Below are 16,424 nucleotides of genomic sequence, written 5' to 3' on the forward strand. Positions count from 1 at the left end.
AGAGACAGAGAGAGGCAGAGACACAGGCAGAGGGAGAAGTAGGGGAGCCCGATGTGGGACTTGATCCCAGGACTCCAGGATCATAACCTGAACCAAAGGCGGATGCTCAACCACTGAGCCACCCAGATGCCCTGGCCCTTTTGTCATTATATAATGTTTCTGTCTCTGGCCATTTTCTTTATTTTGAAGTCTACTTGGGTACTAATATAGCATTTCTGCCCTCCTTTGATTAATATTTGCAAGATGTATCTTTTTTATTCTTTTACTTTCAACCTGCTTGTGTCATTATATTTACAGTGAGTTTCTTATACAGTGTAGTTGGGTCATTTTTTAAAAATCCATGTTGTTAAATCTTTTTTAATTGGTATATTTAGACCATTTACATTTAATGTAATTATTGATATGTTAGGCCAAATTATTTTTTGTTTTCTGTTCTCTGTGATTATTTCTTATTGCTTCAACTTTTTTTTTAGAACTTCACTTTTTACGATAAATTTCATGATTTATCTGTAGTGATCTTTCTCAGTATAGATTTTTAGTGGTTGCTGTCAGCATTATATTATATGTACATAGCTTATCACAGTCTATGGGTAGTGTCATTTTACCAGGTGAAATAAAGGTAGTACTTTTCTTTACATCCTTGTCCCCTCCCATATGTAAGTAACTGTCTTACATATTTCCCCTATATGATTTATTTATTTTTTAAAAGATTTATTTATTTATTTATTCATGAGAGACACAGAGAGGCAGAGACATAGACAGGGAGAAGCAGGTTCCCCACAGGGAGCCTCATGCGGGACTTGATCCCGGATCCCAGGATCACGACCTGAGCTGAAGGCAAGTGCCCAACTGATCCCAACTGAGCCCATCATCCCTCCCCAACATGATTTAGAACCATATTAGACAGTGTTACAATTTTTGCTTCAGCCACCAAACATAATTTAGAAAATTCAAGAGAAGGAAGGCCTGATTACATGTATCTTTGTTTACTATGATCTTGTTTTTTTTGATGATCCCAGTTTCCTTCTTTTATCATTTCTTTTGTCTAGAGAACTTCCTTTAGCCATTTTTTAAAGTAGGTCTAACAAATTCTCTTACTTTATCTTCATGTGAGAATCTTTTTAAAAAAATTTTATCATTGTATTTTATTTTCATTATGATAGGTATGCTCTTTTATTCCCATTTCCATCCCCGCTTCCTTCTGGTAATGATCAATTTGTTCTCTATAGTTAAGAGTCTGTGTCTTAGTTTCTCTCTCTCTCTCTCTTCTCTTTTTTTTCCTTTGACTATTTTTTTTTCCATAAATTTCACAGTGAGGTCATGTGGTATTTGTGTTTCTCTGACTGACTTGATTTCACTTAGCATTATACTCTCTAGCTTCATTCATGGTATTACGAGTAGCAAGATTTTATTCTTCTTTATGGCTGAGTAATATTCTATTGTAGATATATACCACATTTCTTGATCCATTCATCATGGATCAATGGACACTTGGGCTGCTTCCATAGTTTGACTATTGTAAATAATGCTGCAGTAAGCATAGGGGTTCATGTATACTTTTGAATTAGAGGTTTCCTAGTTTGGGGGTAAAATTCTTAGATTGTAGGGTAGTTCCATTTTTAATTTTTTTTAAGGAACTCATCTGAGATTTTGCTTTCATTTCTGAGGATATTTTCTCTGGGTATAGGATTCTGGATTGACAGTTTTCTTTTGGTGCTTGAAAAGTATTGTACCACGTGTCTCTAGCCTCCAAGGTTCCTGATGATAAGTCCACTGTTGTCATATTTGGTTTTCTCCTATCCGTAAGCTGTTACTTTTCTTTTGCTGCTTTCAAGAGTTTGTATTTGTCTTTAGTTTTCAGAAATTTAATTTTGAGGTGTCTTGGTGTGGATTTCTTTGAATTTATCCTTTGGTGTTTACTTGGCTTCTTGAATTTATTGGTTGCCTTTCTTGCCAAATTTGTTGAGTTTTCTATTATTGTTTCTTCAAATGCTTTTTCTTCCTTACTCTCCTTTTCTCCTTCTGGGAGGCTGATGACACAGATGATAGTTCTTTTATTATAGTTCACAGGTCTCTAAGACCTGTTATTTATTAATGTATGTCTGTTTTTTTCTCAGTTGCCTGGTTGGGTAAATTCTATTATTTTTCTTCCAGTTCACTGATTCTTTCCTTGGTTCCCATCATTCTGCTGTTAAGCTGATCCACTGAGCTTTTTATTTCATTGATTGTATTTTTTAGTTTCCAAATTTCCATTTGGCTTTTATTTATTTATTTTTCCCATTTGGCTTTTATATCTCCTCTTGCTTGTTTTGTTTTGTTTGTGTTGGGGCTTTCTGTATTTCCATTTATTCCAAGCATGTTTATAATTTTTGGTTGAAATGTTTCAGCATTACTGCTTAAAAACCTTCCATCAGATCATTCTGACATGTCTGTCACCTTAGTGTTGGCATCTCTTGTCTTTGTTTATTCAGTTTGTGATCTTTCTGTTTCTTGATATGCTGGTGATTTTTTTGGATTAGAACTTGGACATTTTTGGGTTATTTTCAGTGACTGTGTTTAACCCTTCTCTTCTAGTTGGCTTTTTCTGACACTATTCCAGTGGTGGTGCATGGGGCTGGAGGGGGCTGTCATCTTTTACTTTCGGGTGGAAGTCGAAGTCCAGGCTGCCCACTTGGCCTCCACTGACACCTGACATGGGAGGTTCCTTGTTACTGTGGAGCAGGGGTGAGAGCTCAGCTCCCCACATGTCTTCCTTGGACTCTATCCCAGCAGGGAGAGGGAGGAGGCCTTGTTACTGTTGGATGGGGAGCAAAAATCTCAGCTCCTTGCCTTGCCTCCTGACACCTTCCTGTAGGGGTGCTGGGGTGCCTTTTAGCTGGCAGGGGTAGGAAGGGAGTCTTTACTGGCATGGGTGGGGACGGCTGGGGCTGAGTCTCTCCTGGCATGTCTGGCTAGAATAGAACAGTTATCATCTAGAAATGTTCTGTCTTACCAGGTTGTTCCTTCCCAGAGCAGTTTTCATTGGGGCTTTTGTCTGTTTGTGCCTCTTGGAACTCCAGGTTGCTCATTCTTCCAGTACCTGGTCTGGACCAGTGAGACAAAAAGAGAAGCTGGGCACACATCTCCATGTTGTTTCAGGTCTCAAGACCTCCAGCCCTCTTCTCTGCTGTCTTTTCTCCACCTTACAGACTCTCCTTAGGTTTTTCTTGCATACAGTGTCCAAAGTTTTATCTGTACTTAGTAGGAGGAATAGGGAAATTATGTCAGCCTATATTCCAGGAAGCAGAAGTTTCAAGTGACCGTTTTTGAAAGGACTTACACTTGTGGAGGATGCCCAGACCACCAGCAGCCCCTTCCCAGAGACCAGCCAGAAGTAAAGCATCTGGTTTATTGAGTCTGTGAGAGGGAAGGCTGAGTTTAATCAGAAGAGAAATAGCTCAGGGGATACTCTCATGTGATGACTCTTAATGGGGTGTGGACCTGTATGCTTTCTCCAGGGTAGCCTGCTTGAAATAGAGCCCCATCTGTTCCTTTGGGTCCTTATAGCCCATCTTGGATCCTCAGTGTTGAGAACAGATAGCTGCTTGTCCTGTATCACCACTTTCTCCCACCAGTCCCCCCTAACCCTTGGCCAGGAAACAACCTCAAAACTAGCATACCACTGAGTTCCTAGAGCTCACTTCTTTGGACCAGCTTCCTTTTGGGTTTTATGTTTCAAAATCTGCATTTTAGGTTATTGTGGGAATGTCTTCTGGTCTGTCAGAGGCCCTGCCCTGGGAGAGAAGATGAGGCAAGAGATGGAGGACTGCTGCCTTACAGAAGCAGTTCTGGTGGGCACTTCAGACTTTCTGACATGGCTGGGCTGCTATTGGCATTTGGACAGTCCAGAGAAATAGTGGGAGAAGCAGCAGCACTTCCTGGGACGCCGTGCCTGTGCCTGCAGGATGAGGGCAGGGTGGCTGTATCAGGACCACAGGTTATTCAAGGAGAAGGAAGGTCAAAGAGTGGGGTACCCCAGCGCATGGTGCTCCAGCCTGTGGAACGGGTTAGTCTGGATGTTTGGGTGCTAAAGGGTTTTAAGGAGGGAGCAGCAGGAGCTGCTTTAAACTCTTAGCCTGGCTTCTTCCTCTCTATCCCCACAAACGCAGCCATTCACCCCCCTGTGCCTTTGCTTTAACTATGCCTGTGCTTAGAGAGTTCACCTGGGCCACACTCCTGTATGTGTGCTGAGGGGGGTCCTTACCTCCTTCATGGTTATTCCTGCCCCATCCCCCATTTGCTCACTTGGGCAGCAGTGCAGAGCAGGTACCTTCCTTTCTCCTATGAGCCTAGAGATGCACAGTGGCCATCAGAGGTTCATGTTGTTATCTAGGTGTAGGCCCCAAGTCAGCCCTTGATTCAGATTCAGGAGCTCCTTGCTCTGCCTCCTACCCATCAGGCCTGTGCCTGCTGCCTCTTGCTACCCCCTCTGGGCTTTGTGTCTGGCATGTTTCCACTCCCTTTCTACAAACCCCTGGGTCATTGCCCTTTTAAGCCTTTGTCCCTGTTTCTTTGAATGAAGTTTCCCAAATATGGCCAGGGATGGGGGGCAGAGTCCCTTGAAAACTCTCCTAGTGACTGTCCTCCTCTGCCCTTCCCAAAGTTTGGGAGACTCGCTGGTTTACATTTACTCAGGGTAAATTTTTACCTTCCCACTTTTAGAACAGCCTGTCCACCTGGAGGAGTCTCCTTTGGGGTGGTGTGTCCCAGAAAGGCCTGGCAGTTTCAGGCAGGTGCCGGCAGTCCCCCTGGCGTGCAGCATGTGGGCCCAGTGCACGGCAGGCCCGAGTAGATGTTACGTGAGTAACTGAGGGTGAGAGGTTGTGATGAGACCCTGACCGGGTCAAGGAAATCTGTGCCAGTCCCTCAGGGCTCCTGCTACTCCTTTTGGGGAAGGGTTGGGTAGGTGTAGCTGCTGACATGAAGTCTCCCCAAAGCCCTGCAGCCAGAGACTGGGAGAGTAGAATAGTCACAGTGAGACAGAAATGGAGGAGACACCGCCTTGTCTGACCTCCTGATTTCACATCTCAGGGACCCCCAAGCTGAGAGGTGAAGTGGGGAAATCACCTGGTGCAGGATCACCCTCTCGCCCTAACCTTTCTGTCTTGTGTCTGTATGTCACTGAGGGGTGTGATAGGGAGACTCTGAGTGTGCCTGCTTGCTGGAGGAATGGCTGGGCGCCACTGGACCGGTATTTGCTGAGAAAACTGACTGTACTCCCTTTACTTCTGCTTTCCAAGACAGAATTTCATTCCGTGTGCCTTGTGGTCCTCCTGGGTTGTGTCCTTCTAACCCCAGTTTCCCTGTCAGCACCCACCTCCGTATTTCATCACGGCCAGCCTCTCACTTCCTTTCTTCAGCCCACTCTACACCCCTTGCCCAAAGCTCCTACTACTCTGTTTACCCTCGTGGGGAAGAGCCAGAGCTTCCCCTAGGGGCCTTGAAGACCCTGCAGAAGCCCAGAAAAAGGAATGTTCTTGGCTTACCCAAGAATGCTGTGTGACCTCTGGCAAGTGACTTTCCCTCTCTGAATCACACATTCCACAGCTATAAAATGAGGTGATGTGACAGGGCTCCAGTTTGGAAAGTGTTGAATAAAAAGAAGGTTAAGAAGACCCCTAAGGCTTTCCCAGAGATGAATCGTGTATAAAAAGTAGGCAGAGTTTGGGTTTTAATTTGTGTTACTGCCCTCCAAAAGGTAGTGGATAAATTGGCTTGGTTGTGCCTCTTCCAGCTGCTTCTCACCAGCCAAGTATGGCTGAAAAGGGAGGTAGAGCCAGAGTGTCTGTCTAGTCTCAGCTCATGTTGAACTCCTGTTGTCCGGGGCTTGGGGGGTGGGGGACACTTCATTAAAAAAATTAATAACTAACATTTATTATGCACTAATAGGCCAAACACTGTGCTTAGTGGTTCTTTCCCTCATAAAATTTTTTGGAGATATAATTTACATATCATAAAATTCAACCTTTTAAAGTGTTAGATTCACATGGCCATTCAGCCATCTCCACTTTCTAATTCCAGAACGTTTTCATCATCCCAAAAAGAAACCCCATACCTGTTAGCAATCATTTCCCATTTCCTGTTCCCTCTGTGTCCTGGCAACCACTGATCTGCTTTCTGTTTCTATTGATGTGCCTATTCTGGACTTTTCCATGTAAGCTGAATAGTCCACTATGGGATCTCTCACTCGGTGTAATGTCTTCGGGGTTCATCTGTGTCATAAAGTGCCTGGACTTCATGCCTTTTTATTGCTAAGATTGTTCTGTTTTATGGATATGCCACATTTTGTTTATCCACTCATCTGTTGATGTATATAGGGAGTGTTTCTACCTTTTGGTAATTGTAAATAGTGCTGTTTTGAACATTCACATTCAGTTTTTTACTTGAGCACCTTTCAGTTTTCTCGGGTGTATATACCTACGAGTGGAATTCTGGGTTGAGTAGACTTCTGTGTTTAACTCTTTGAGGAAGTGCCAGACTTTTCCACAGTGGCTGCACCATTTTATATTCCTGTGCTGTGTTTTACTTATGTTATCATCAGTTCTCACATGAGTCTCATGAGGTGTAGATGCAATTACTATCATCCCCTCCTTTCAGGTAGGACAGTTGAAATCCAAACAGTTTTCAGCCCAATGTCACATAGCCAGGAAGTTGTTGATTCTTTGGCCAGTGCTGTGATCGCTAAAGCAGTGTCTCTCCTGCCAGGCCTTGTTTTGTCCCATCAGAATGAGGGCGTTGGGCTGTTGTTTGCGTGATATACTAGTACCCAGCACACAGTGGCACTCATGTGGTGATTGAAAACACCATCGTTTCCTGATCTTCATGGCTTGATTGCGAACTTGAGGGAGGCATCTGTTTCTTCGGAGTTCCTGTCTTCTCCTGTTTGTCAGTCCTGCTGGGTTTTGTGCTCCCCTCTCCACACCAGACACTGCCTCCTACTCCCAGACGGTTTTCTTGGGAGCCTCAGCCTGTGACTGGGGAATGAGATGCCTGGTGTGTGCTGAGCCGAGGTGACTTCTGTGTCCAAGGAGCACTTTAACTTGACCGTTAAACCTGTTCTCTCTCTGGTCCAAGGCCACTGATGACCTACCCTCTTTTTTCTCTTCCAGGCAAAACCTATTTATGGTGGCTGGCTGCTCCTGGCTCCAGATGGGACCGACTTTGACAACCCAGTGCATCGGTCTCGGGTAAGGACCTCAGAGTGAATTCTTGAAGTGGGAGGGACTGGAGACATGCCCATCTAAGGGCAGATTTGACAGAGTGAAGAGGGAGATGGGAGGTCAGCAATGGATCCTGGGATGGCAGGATCAGCAGAGAACCCCCATTTGGTAAATTCGTAGGTCCTACGGGAAAAGATTCAATGATCCTAGTTGAGCCAGGTCCACCCTTCAAAAGGAGATGCTCTCACACGGGTGCCTCCCGTTTTCCTGGGTCAGCTCCACTGCAGAAACCATTAAAGCAGTACAGCAAACATTTGCATTTTGCTAATTAGGCTTCCAATTCCCTCATTCCCTCCCTTCCTCATCTCTCTTCCCTCCAGTCCTCCCTGTCTGGGGGCTCAGCAAATGAGCACTACTGAAAGGAGGAAGGACTGGAAGGCCAGCTTTGTTTTTGTCCCATCTCTCCTGGGCACTCCAGCCGATGGCGGGTCCCTGCTGTGCCCAGGTGCCTGCAGCAGCTTGGTCTGAGCTGGAGCATCGAGGTGATTAAACTGACATTGTCCCCAACCAGTGGTTTGTTCCTCTACCAGGGAGCCCCTTTGGATGACTCCAGTTAAAATACCATCTGTCCTTTTCCACATGTTTTCTTTCCAGGTGCTGCTGTGCATACCCCGTGAATTGCTCCAACTCCTCTCCTTTCCAGTCCCCTGCTCCCTGAGATCCTCTGCTCTGCCTCTTGATTTCTGCTGCCCCCTGGCCTGAGTGCTGCAGGCTGGGATGGGGGCTGTGGTGCCCCACAGACTTTGGGTTTTGTTTGGGGTCTGTAGGATTACTTCTGATGTGGGTTTTGACTTTAAAGAATCACTGTCTTCAAAGAAGCCTTGAAAATGTTTCTCAGGAAGACATCATGTGGCCTCTTCCTGGACACCCCATGTGGAACCAGCCATCTACAGGTCCCCTTTGCAAGGCTGTCTGAGCATCCTGGTCCTCCATTCCAGGCAGGAAGACGATGGGGGTACTCCAATGCCTGTAGTAACCAGGGAGCGGCTCTTTTTCCTGTTTTCTTTTTGTGTTATGTAAAATTGCCATTTTCAGCTTCTGGTGGGAAAAACAGGATTCTTAATGATTTAATTCTGGCCCAAAGCAAAGAGACATGGTAGTTTAGTTAGTTCTTGTGGCCTTATTGCCAGTGATAATATGAATTGGGTCTTTAAAATGTTGAAAATAGGTCATGGATCTTTGTGATAATCTTTGGGATTCAAGGACCAGGAATGTCTTGTTCTGGACATGTTTCCCCCCCTCACAGAAAGGAAAGCGCAAATGCCCTTTTGTTCTGCCCATCACTGGCCCCTAGTGTGCTGTCCTTTGGTTGGAGAGTACAGAGGGGCCTCCTTTGCCAGTCCATCACTGCTTGGACATTGGAATCATTCCCTCCTCAGTTTTGATTTTCCTTAGCTTGCTCATCCTCAGTGAGCACTGGAGTCTGGCTTTTTCCCTGTCTCCCACTCCCTGTGCTCATCAGAACAGCCCTTTCATAGCATTTTCCTAGATTGTTGTCAGAAGCGGGGAGTCAGCGCCATCCTCAGGTTATTCCATATTCCATACAGTTCATCAAATAAATATCGACACATGTTATGTGACAGACTCTGTGCTGGGCACATAGGGAATACAAAAAGGTGACCAAGACACCATTTCTGCTCTTTAGGAGTTTTCCAGTTAAAATAAACCAGGCATCCTGTGACATCTCACTAGCTTTGTGCAGACAAACACTGGGTGTTTTGGGTCTCTCCCCTGGCCTACTGCCATCTAACAAATTACTGTTCTTTGCCTGGGTACCTCTTTTCCTGTCATCTGCCCCAGGAATGGAGGCTGTGGAGGCCACATTCCTTTGACATAGGCTTGTGAGATGTGGGGCAAGCAGAGATCGGGGCCAGAGCCCTCCTAACCAACCCACTCTGTACTCCATTGCAGAAATGGCAGCGGCGGTTCTTTATCCTCTACGAGCATGGCCTCTTGCGCTACGCCCTGGATGAGATGGTGAGTGTCCTCCTGTGTCCACTCCGTGACTCTAGCCTCCTCTAAGCCTCTTCTTTTCCATCTGTCGCCTGTGAGCACACCAGTGTGAGCTCTCGCTTTTGCTTCTTCTGGGAACCTGGAATTTGAAGAACCTGTGGCATCTGGTAGAGATAGTTCCGAAAATCCAGACATTTGGTTTGAGGCATCATTCGTGGTGACAGGTGAGAGTAAGTACTGAGGGAGGAAGTCACTTCTATTTTGGGCTGATAGGACTCAGATGTGACCAGGGCATTCCTGGTTAGAAGGAGAGCAGGCTGTGGGGGCTGGCCCCTGGGCACGTGTGAGTGTGGTGTGTGTGTGTTTGTGAAAGTTGAGCACACGTGCATTCACGTGCTGTAGTCCCAGGACTACTTCTCAGTTTCGTTGCTGCAGGTGGTCTCGCTTGTCCCATTGGACTTGCAGAGGCCCCCTGGCCATGGGGTCAATTTTCTTTTAGTCACTAAGCCAGGACATCTGGCTTCTTCCTGCCACCTGGTTTGCTCCCTGTGTCCTGGGCTGGATGAGTATTTACTGTTCTTGGTCCAGAGGTGAACCTGAAAACCAACCAGGGGAAATGTTCTGGCTTTTCTTTTTCTATCCATTTTGCTTCTGAGTTTTTCTCTAAAGGAGCTTGGTCTTTCCTAACTAAAGTATGACCAAATTCCAAGCTTTTTAAAAGATCAAAGATGTAAGATTTAAGTACTTTTTCCCGTTCCATTTGAGTTTGTGAGTGTGTGTGTGTGCATTATGTGGGCAGCATTTGTAATTGGGACTGTACTTAAAAACCTAGACATACCGTGTAAAATAGGCTGAGCCCATCCCATCCAGAGTTCATTTTTTGCTAGAGGAGTGAGAGCAGGGTTCCAGAGGTGTGTGCAGAGATAACTGTCCCCTCCAAGCACCTTATAGATTATTGGGACACTTGGATTTTAGGGTGGTCATTACAGCTGTGTGAACAGGCCACAAGTGAGTCCATTTCCACATGGGCATCCTAATCTTTGCAAAGTGATGCTTCCTCTGTTTGGTTCCTCAGATGAATTAACAGATATGACATTTAGGTGTGGAATTAATACCTACTTCTATCTCAACTATCACCTCCTTGGTTCCTTCTTAAAAATAAGTTTCTTCTTTTTCATTCTTCTTGGTGAGTATATTTATACAATGTGATACAACGTGTTTTGCCTTGGAGCATCCCCAGAGTAGTTTGGATATGAGCCCCATTGAGGTGGTAGAATTTGCTAGAAAAAGGAGCAGGGGGACTGATTCTCTTGGACACCCATTCCTCCAGTGAAAGGAGGCAGGCCTAGAGGCAGATCCAGCACTGCCCTCTATGTTTTCCTGACTTGGCCATCTTACAAGTGGCAGCCCTGGATGGGATTTGGGCTCCTATAAGCCTTGAAGTTTCCACTGTCCTCCCTGGGACTGGCTGACTTGTCCTGAAGTCCTGCAGAGATTACTAGTATAGAAGGAGGCTCAGAGGTCTCTGGATTACATCCAGGTTTGGCTGGACCATGGACCTTCCCGAAAAATATAGTTCCCTGGACTTTCCTTGGAGACAGATTATTTGGGTGAGGAAATCTCTCTTTATGTCTAACAGGAGTCCAGTCCAGTCCTTTGTTTCCTTCAGCTCAGTCGCATAAGCACAAAGAGAGGGTGGCTCCTGCAGACACCTTTGTGTCTGCACAACGGCAGAGTCCATACTGCATCCCCAGAGCTGCTCCTAAATAATTGAGGCTGTCTAGCCATGAGTACTGACACCTTGCGGTACATTTTGGTCTCCCAGTAACCTGAATGTTGGTTGGGTATTATTTCACATGTTGCTGGGGTGATGGTGGGACTGTGCCAGTGATGTGGGAAAAGAACCCCCGGGAAAAACTCAGACTACAGAGTGGGCATTGTGGGGGACACCCAGAGTTGAGAGTTTGGGGACATGGGCCACTTTCTGGCAGATGACCTTGTAGCTAGAGACTGACCTGGTGTGCCAGTTAGTGTTGAAACACCCAAACCACAGGCAGATACACTGCTACTCCAGGGAAGACAGTGGCATTATTTTAGGAGTGAAAAAAAGACCATGGTGGTTGCATTGAAATACCTTTAAAGCAACATTTCAGTTGTTTTCCACATTGTGTTGGGAAAGTCCTGTGGGGAAAGTTGCAAGGCAGCATCTGGGCTGCCAATGAGAAGAGGTTAGATGGTAGAGGTGGTCTGGTGCTAGCTGCCTGGGTCAGCGTTGGTAGCCACTGTCCTGGGCCTTGCAGGTAGGCTCTTACTTACAGCAGCTGGAGGGACTTGTCCCACCCAAGGGGTCTATCTATATTGGGCCATGTTCTTCCTGGCCACATCCTGGATGAGCACAGTCCAGAATCCTGGAGCTCCAGTCCAGAGGTCAGCTTTCCTGGTGCCTGGACACCTGTCTCCCTCTGGCTAGCAGAGTCCTGAGACCTGGAGCAGGAAAGCTTTTCAGGCAGGCTCATGTGTGAACTGAATGCAGCCATGCTGAGATTTTTCTCTGAGAGAACCTAAAAGAACCATGGTTCTCAGCTGGGCACCACTGTGCTTCCCAGGACCACCTTGCAATGTCTGGAGCCTCCTTTGAGTCTCATAACTGTGCAGGGGTGAACAAAGTAGCTGTGGACACCTGTGGGTGGAGGCTGGGCGTGCTGAGATGCACAGGACAGGCCTCACAACAGGGAATGATCTGGCCCTGATGTCAGCAGTACCACAGCTGAGAAACCCTCGTGATCTGGTCAGTGGCTGGTTTAAGGTTTTTTGTTGTTGTTATTTTAATTATAAGTTTGACTTGCTTTGTTTTCACCCCTATTCTTAAGGTATGAAAGGCTTCACCTGTCTGATTTCCTGGGAGTGAGAGATGTGAAGGGCCAAGGTTAGCCAGCTGGCTAGTTTGCTTTGTGCCAGGCATGGAATTAGGAGTGGGCCTGGCCTGTTCCTGGCCTGAAGGGCTTTCCATGGGTTGTCCTTGTGTATCAGGTGACCACAGGGCTAGCAGAATTGCTCTTGTGTGTGACACTTAACCTTAGGGAGCATATGGGGCCCACTCCTGTGCTGTGTTCAGACCACCATGCTATGTCATGGCCCCATCTTGGTGTTGGTCTCCAAGAGTAGCAGCTCTGGGCAGCCTGTAGCCACTGCTGCTGATCCTACCACTCCTTCGGAGCAACCCAGCCTTCTCGCCTCTGCTCCCAACAGGCAAGTGCTCCAGAGCTCATCTATTGCATGTAATACATTATAGCATTTTATGGTTGGCTGTTCCCTTAACACTTAGTCACAATCTGTTTCAAATTGTTACTTGCCTTTTATACAATATTACTATTTGTTTTTATTGGTTTAAATGTTATCTTACCAACTAGATTGTAACTTTTTTTTTTTTTTTCATTGTTGGGTTCCTTGATAGTTCTTGGTATCTTTCTGCATTGTCTGGCCTGGGATTTGGGTGGCACAGACCTAGTAAATATATATTGAGTTGAACTAACCGACTTTGTAAATGGGTTACTGCAGAGTTTCTGTTCTCAGTGTGGGGAGAAGATGAGAGCTGGGGTGCTTCCTGAAGAAGGACTAGGTATGTTATGTGTTACAGCTCTTATTCATTTCTCAGCAGAGGGGAGAACACCCTCCTGAAGGCTTCAGAGAGCAGAGTGGGGAAGGCTGTCCCAGGCCCCCTTGGCTGGGACCAACATGGGTGGGGCTGTTGTCAGCAGTTCCCCTGAGACCCTGCAACACCTGGGTCAGGGCCCGCCTTGAGGGCTTCTTTGAGAGGCTTCTATACTCAGAGACTTCTGCTAGGTCTGCAGCCTTCAGGCCTAGTCTGGCTCCAGTGCCTTTCTCTTCCAGGCAGTTCTGAGATGGGGCTAACCTCTGGGAATCACTTTTCCTTTTTTGGGAAATTTCTTTCTCGATACACCCACGTACCCTGTAACTGGTGGGTGTGGAGGAGAGACAGATTTCCCAAAAAAGGAAAAGAAATTTCCCAAATGCAAGCTGAGGTGAGGTGGGCTCAGGGCAGCCTCACAGACAAGTGGGAGCCTGAGCACTTTGGCTGGGTCTCTGGTTTTTTCAGTGGGAGACAGAGTAAATAATCTAGAAGCCCAGACCTCTCCCTCTCTCTCCTCTGCTGTTGTTTCTTCCTCTATAATCTGCCTGTGATTGTGCCAAATTCTGCCACCTTTCTTTGAACTTTTGGGGATCAATGTAAAGCTAAGGTACTGGTTTTATTAGATCCCAGAGGTTATTAGAAGGAAGGCTTTCTCAGAGAAGAGCAAGTCCTGCGGAGAAGCAGGCCACAGTGGTGTGTGCTGGACCATGAGGCTTTGGGGTGCTGTATTGGAACCGTACCTGATGAGCTGTGGGCAGTCTGGTTTCTTGCTTTCATGTGCTCTTCCTTTTCCCTCCTGGAAGCCAGGCAGAAAGATGCTCTAAAGTTTTTGTCTTTGCTTTTTAAATTATAATAAGCTAAATATAACAACACTTGCCATTTTAGCCATTTTTTTAATTTTTATTTTTTTCATTTTAGCCATTTTTAAGAGTGTGTTTCTGGTGTATCAAGCACATTGTACAGCCATCACCCCCTTCCTTCTGCAGAGCTCTTCATCTTGCACAACTGAAACTCTGTCCCTGCCGAGTACTGTCTCCCAGTCTCCCTTCCCCCTGGCCATTGGCAACCCCTTTCTACTTCCTGTCTCCATGATTTTGATGACTCTAGGTACCTCATATAAGTGGAGTCATACAATATTTGTCCTTCCATGTCTGGCTTATTTCACTTAGCATAATATCTTTAAGGCTGATCCATGTTGGAGCATGTGTCAGAGCTTTTTTCCTTCTCTTTTATTTTCTTTTCTTTTTTTTTTTTTTTAATTATATTCCCTGTCTGCCCTGAAACACACTAACCCTGGGTTTCTCCTGCATGGAAATCATGGAGGGATTGTACCTATACCTCTGTGGCAAGTGGTGGTATTAAGGGTCACCTTTCATTGTATAGACCTTCTCTGCATTCTTTGTCTTGAGAGTCAGGACAGACCAGAGCTGTGTGACTTTGTAGGGGCTGTGCTGCTGAGGACCCTGAACTTAGTTCATGTCCTTAGTCCTCATATCTAGGCCTGTATCAGGGGCAGCCGTGAGTTTGTCCATTCCATAGAATGCAAATGTCTAGCCGGAGCAGTTAGCTGGGGTGTCTGTGTTTAGAGCATCTGTCTCTGTTGAGAGGTGAGCTTGGTGTGAACATTCTTCAGAGGATGGCAGGTGACAGCAGATTAGGATTGTGGCTCCTTTATAAGGGTTTGCTTCCTGTAAGACAGTGTCCTGGAGGTTACTTTGATCTCAATACTTTCGCCTACTTCATTCGTGACACATTTCAGCCACTTCGGGGTTGTGTCAAAGCTCTGCATGGTGCTCAGGTGCATGGTGCTCAGGTGCCCAGGGCCATGAGGAGGGTGGCATAGCTCAGCCCTACTCTTTAGGAGCAATCTCTGAGGTCCTTTTGCTCTGTTGCATCTGTTGGCAGACATTCTCCTGTCTAAGAACCTCCTGAGGGCAAGGCCCACCTTTCCACAGTTTAAATAACCACTCCTTGGGATTTTTAGGAGTCACTGATGTTTGAGGACTTCTTCTAGAAGCTCTGGTTGTTTCTTCCTTACTTGGCGCTTTCCTAGGCAGAGGCAGGCTGATGTGTGTGATTCATTGGTAACCATTGTGGCTGTTATGTCCATAGCAAAGAACTTGGGGGAGAAACACGTGGCCACAAGGAGGTCCCTCTTGTGGTGAAGCTTTCAATCTGTTGGGACCCACATGAACCAAACCATGATGTGCATAGTATTCAAGACAGTGGGTTGTTTGGGGAATCAGAGACGTCTTCTGAAAGGAAAAGGAGGACTTTGGCCACCTTCCTGCTTTGTGCAGAGATCGGGGAGGAGCAGCATCCTTGGCCCAGTGCTGTATTGGCTCGTCAGGCATGATCTCTAACATGGTCCCCGTGACGTTGCCTTGATATTGTATCCATTTCATAGATGAAAAAACAGGCCTGGAGATATGGTGGGGGTCACTCAACGTCTGAGCAACAGACTGGGATTTGTAAACAGGTGAGACCCGTTTTAGGAGAAGGAAGGTTTCTTTTCCCCAGCAGTCCTGTCCTTCACTGTGTCTGGCAGTGGCCGACATAGCCAGCATCTGCTTCCTGCATGCAGGGAGGGAACGGTGCTGGCTGAGGGCCAGCCTGGGCTCTCAGCATCCTTTCCACCCCTCGAGTTGGTCTATAGCCACAGACTGGCCGTGAGGGTAGTTGCCCTTGTGTATTGAACTCGCTGCAGGCCTGCAATCGGGGTGTATGAACGTACATTGGAGATGTGTAGAATCCAAGCAGTGATGACCCCCTTGCTAGGTCTGTGCTGAGAGGCAGAGACGCTTCCTCAGATGCAGGGAACTATCGTGTTGAGAGCGGAGGGGTGACATGGTGAACCTGAGAAGGTATATTATGGATTAATCTCATGTTTTTAGATTTATTTTTAAATTGGTCATGTGTTCAGCCTTGATGTGGCCTTCATTCTTTTCCACATGGTTTCGGCTACCAGGAAACAGAGGCAGGCCTGCTGCGTCGAGGTGCCAGGAGCCCAAAGGGTGTAGGGAGAGTGTTGGTTTGGGAGTGCAGTAAATGTGAGTTTGAATCCACTTCTCTGTTTGTGGTAGGGCAGCCTTGAGCAGGGCCCTCCTCCCTGCCTGCTTCCCCTCATTCCCTTCCTTTGCTGACCTGTTCTTCCCAGTCCTGTGTTTGCTGTGCTGATCATGGTAGTTTCACAGATGCACTCTGACCTGAGAAGTGTTTCCTTACCCAGCCCCTTTAGTGAGATAGGGAACCGTTAGAGAGGGGAAGCCCCCCCTGATGCCCTGCGGATGCACCGTGTTCCACAGGGTCTCTGGCTGCTGTCACACTGGGCCAGAGGACCTCTGACTCGAAGTGGAATTTGGCACGTTACTAGAAGTTTACCATGGATCTAGTCTGGTGCCACTTGAGTTAAAGTTGTGAAATAATTCCAGCCCGTCAACTGTACTAAAGGATATGCCCTGCCTACATGGACCTCCTGTGGCAGAATCATCTGTGTGTCTGCCCAGGCTGGGAGCTGGCATGGACAAAGTGCCTCTACCGTGTCAACCTTGTAGTTATCT

The 16,424-nt window shown here is 46.6% G+C and overlaps 1 protein-coding gene across 3 annotated transcripts in view; it reads left to right on the plus strand.

Annotated features, from left to right (window-relative positions):
* MPRIP (myosin phosphatase Rho interacting protein) overlaps positions 1-16,424 on the plus strand; it is a 153,914-nt gene that overhangs the window by 26,946 nt on the left and 110,544 nt on the right. For all 3 annotated transcript variants that reach the window (XM_055305452.1, XM_055305451.1, XM_055305450.1), the window contains exons 2-3: positions 7,149-7,226; positions 9,171-9,236. In XM_055305452.1, coding sequence (XP_055161427.1) covers positions 7,149-7,226; positions 9,171-9,236 — 144 coding nt within the window. The remainder of the gene's footprint in view (positions 1-7,148; positions 7,227-9,170; positions 9,237-16,424) is intronic.

Source organism: Nyctereutes procyonoides, unplaced genomic scaffold (assembly GCF_905146905.1).
Source record: "Nyctereutes procyonoides isolate TBG_1078 unplaced genomic scaffold, NYPRO_anot_genome, whole genome shotgun sequence".
NCBI lineage: Eukaryota > Metazoa > Chordata > Mammalia > Carnivora > Canidae > Nyctereutes > Nyctereutes procyonoides.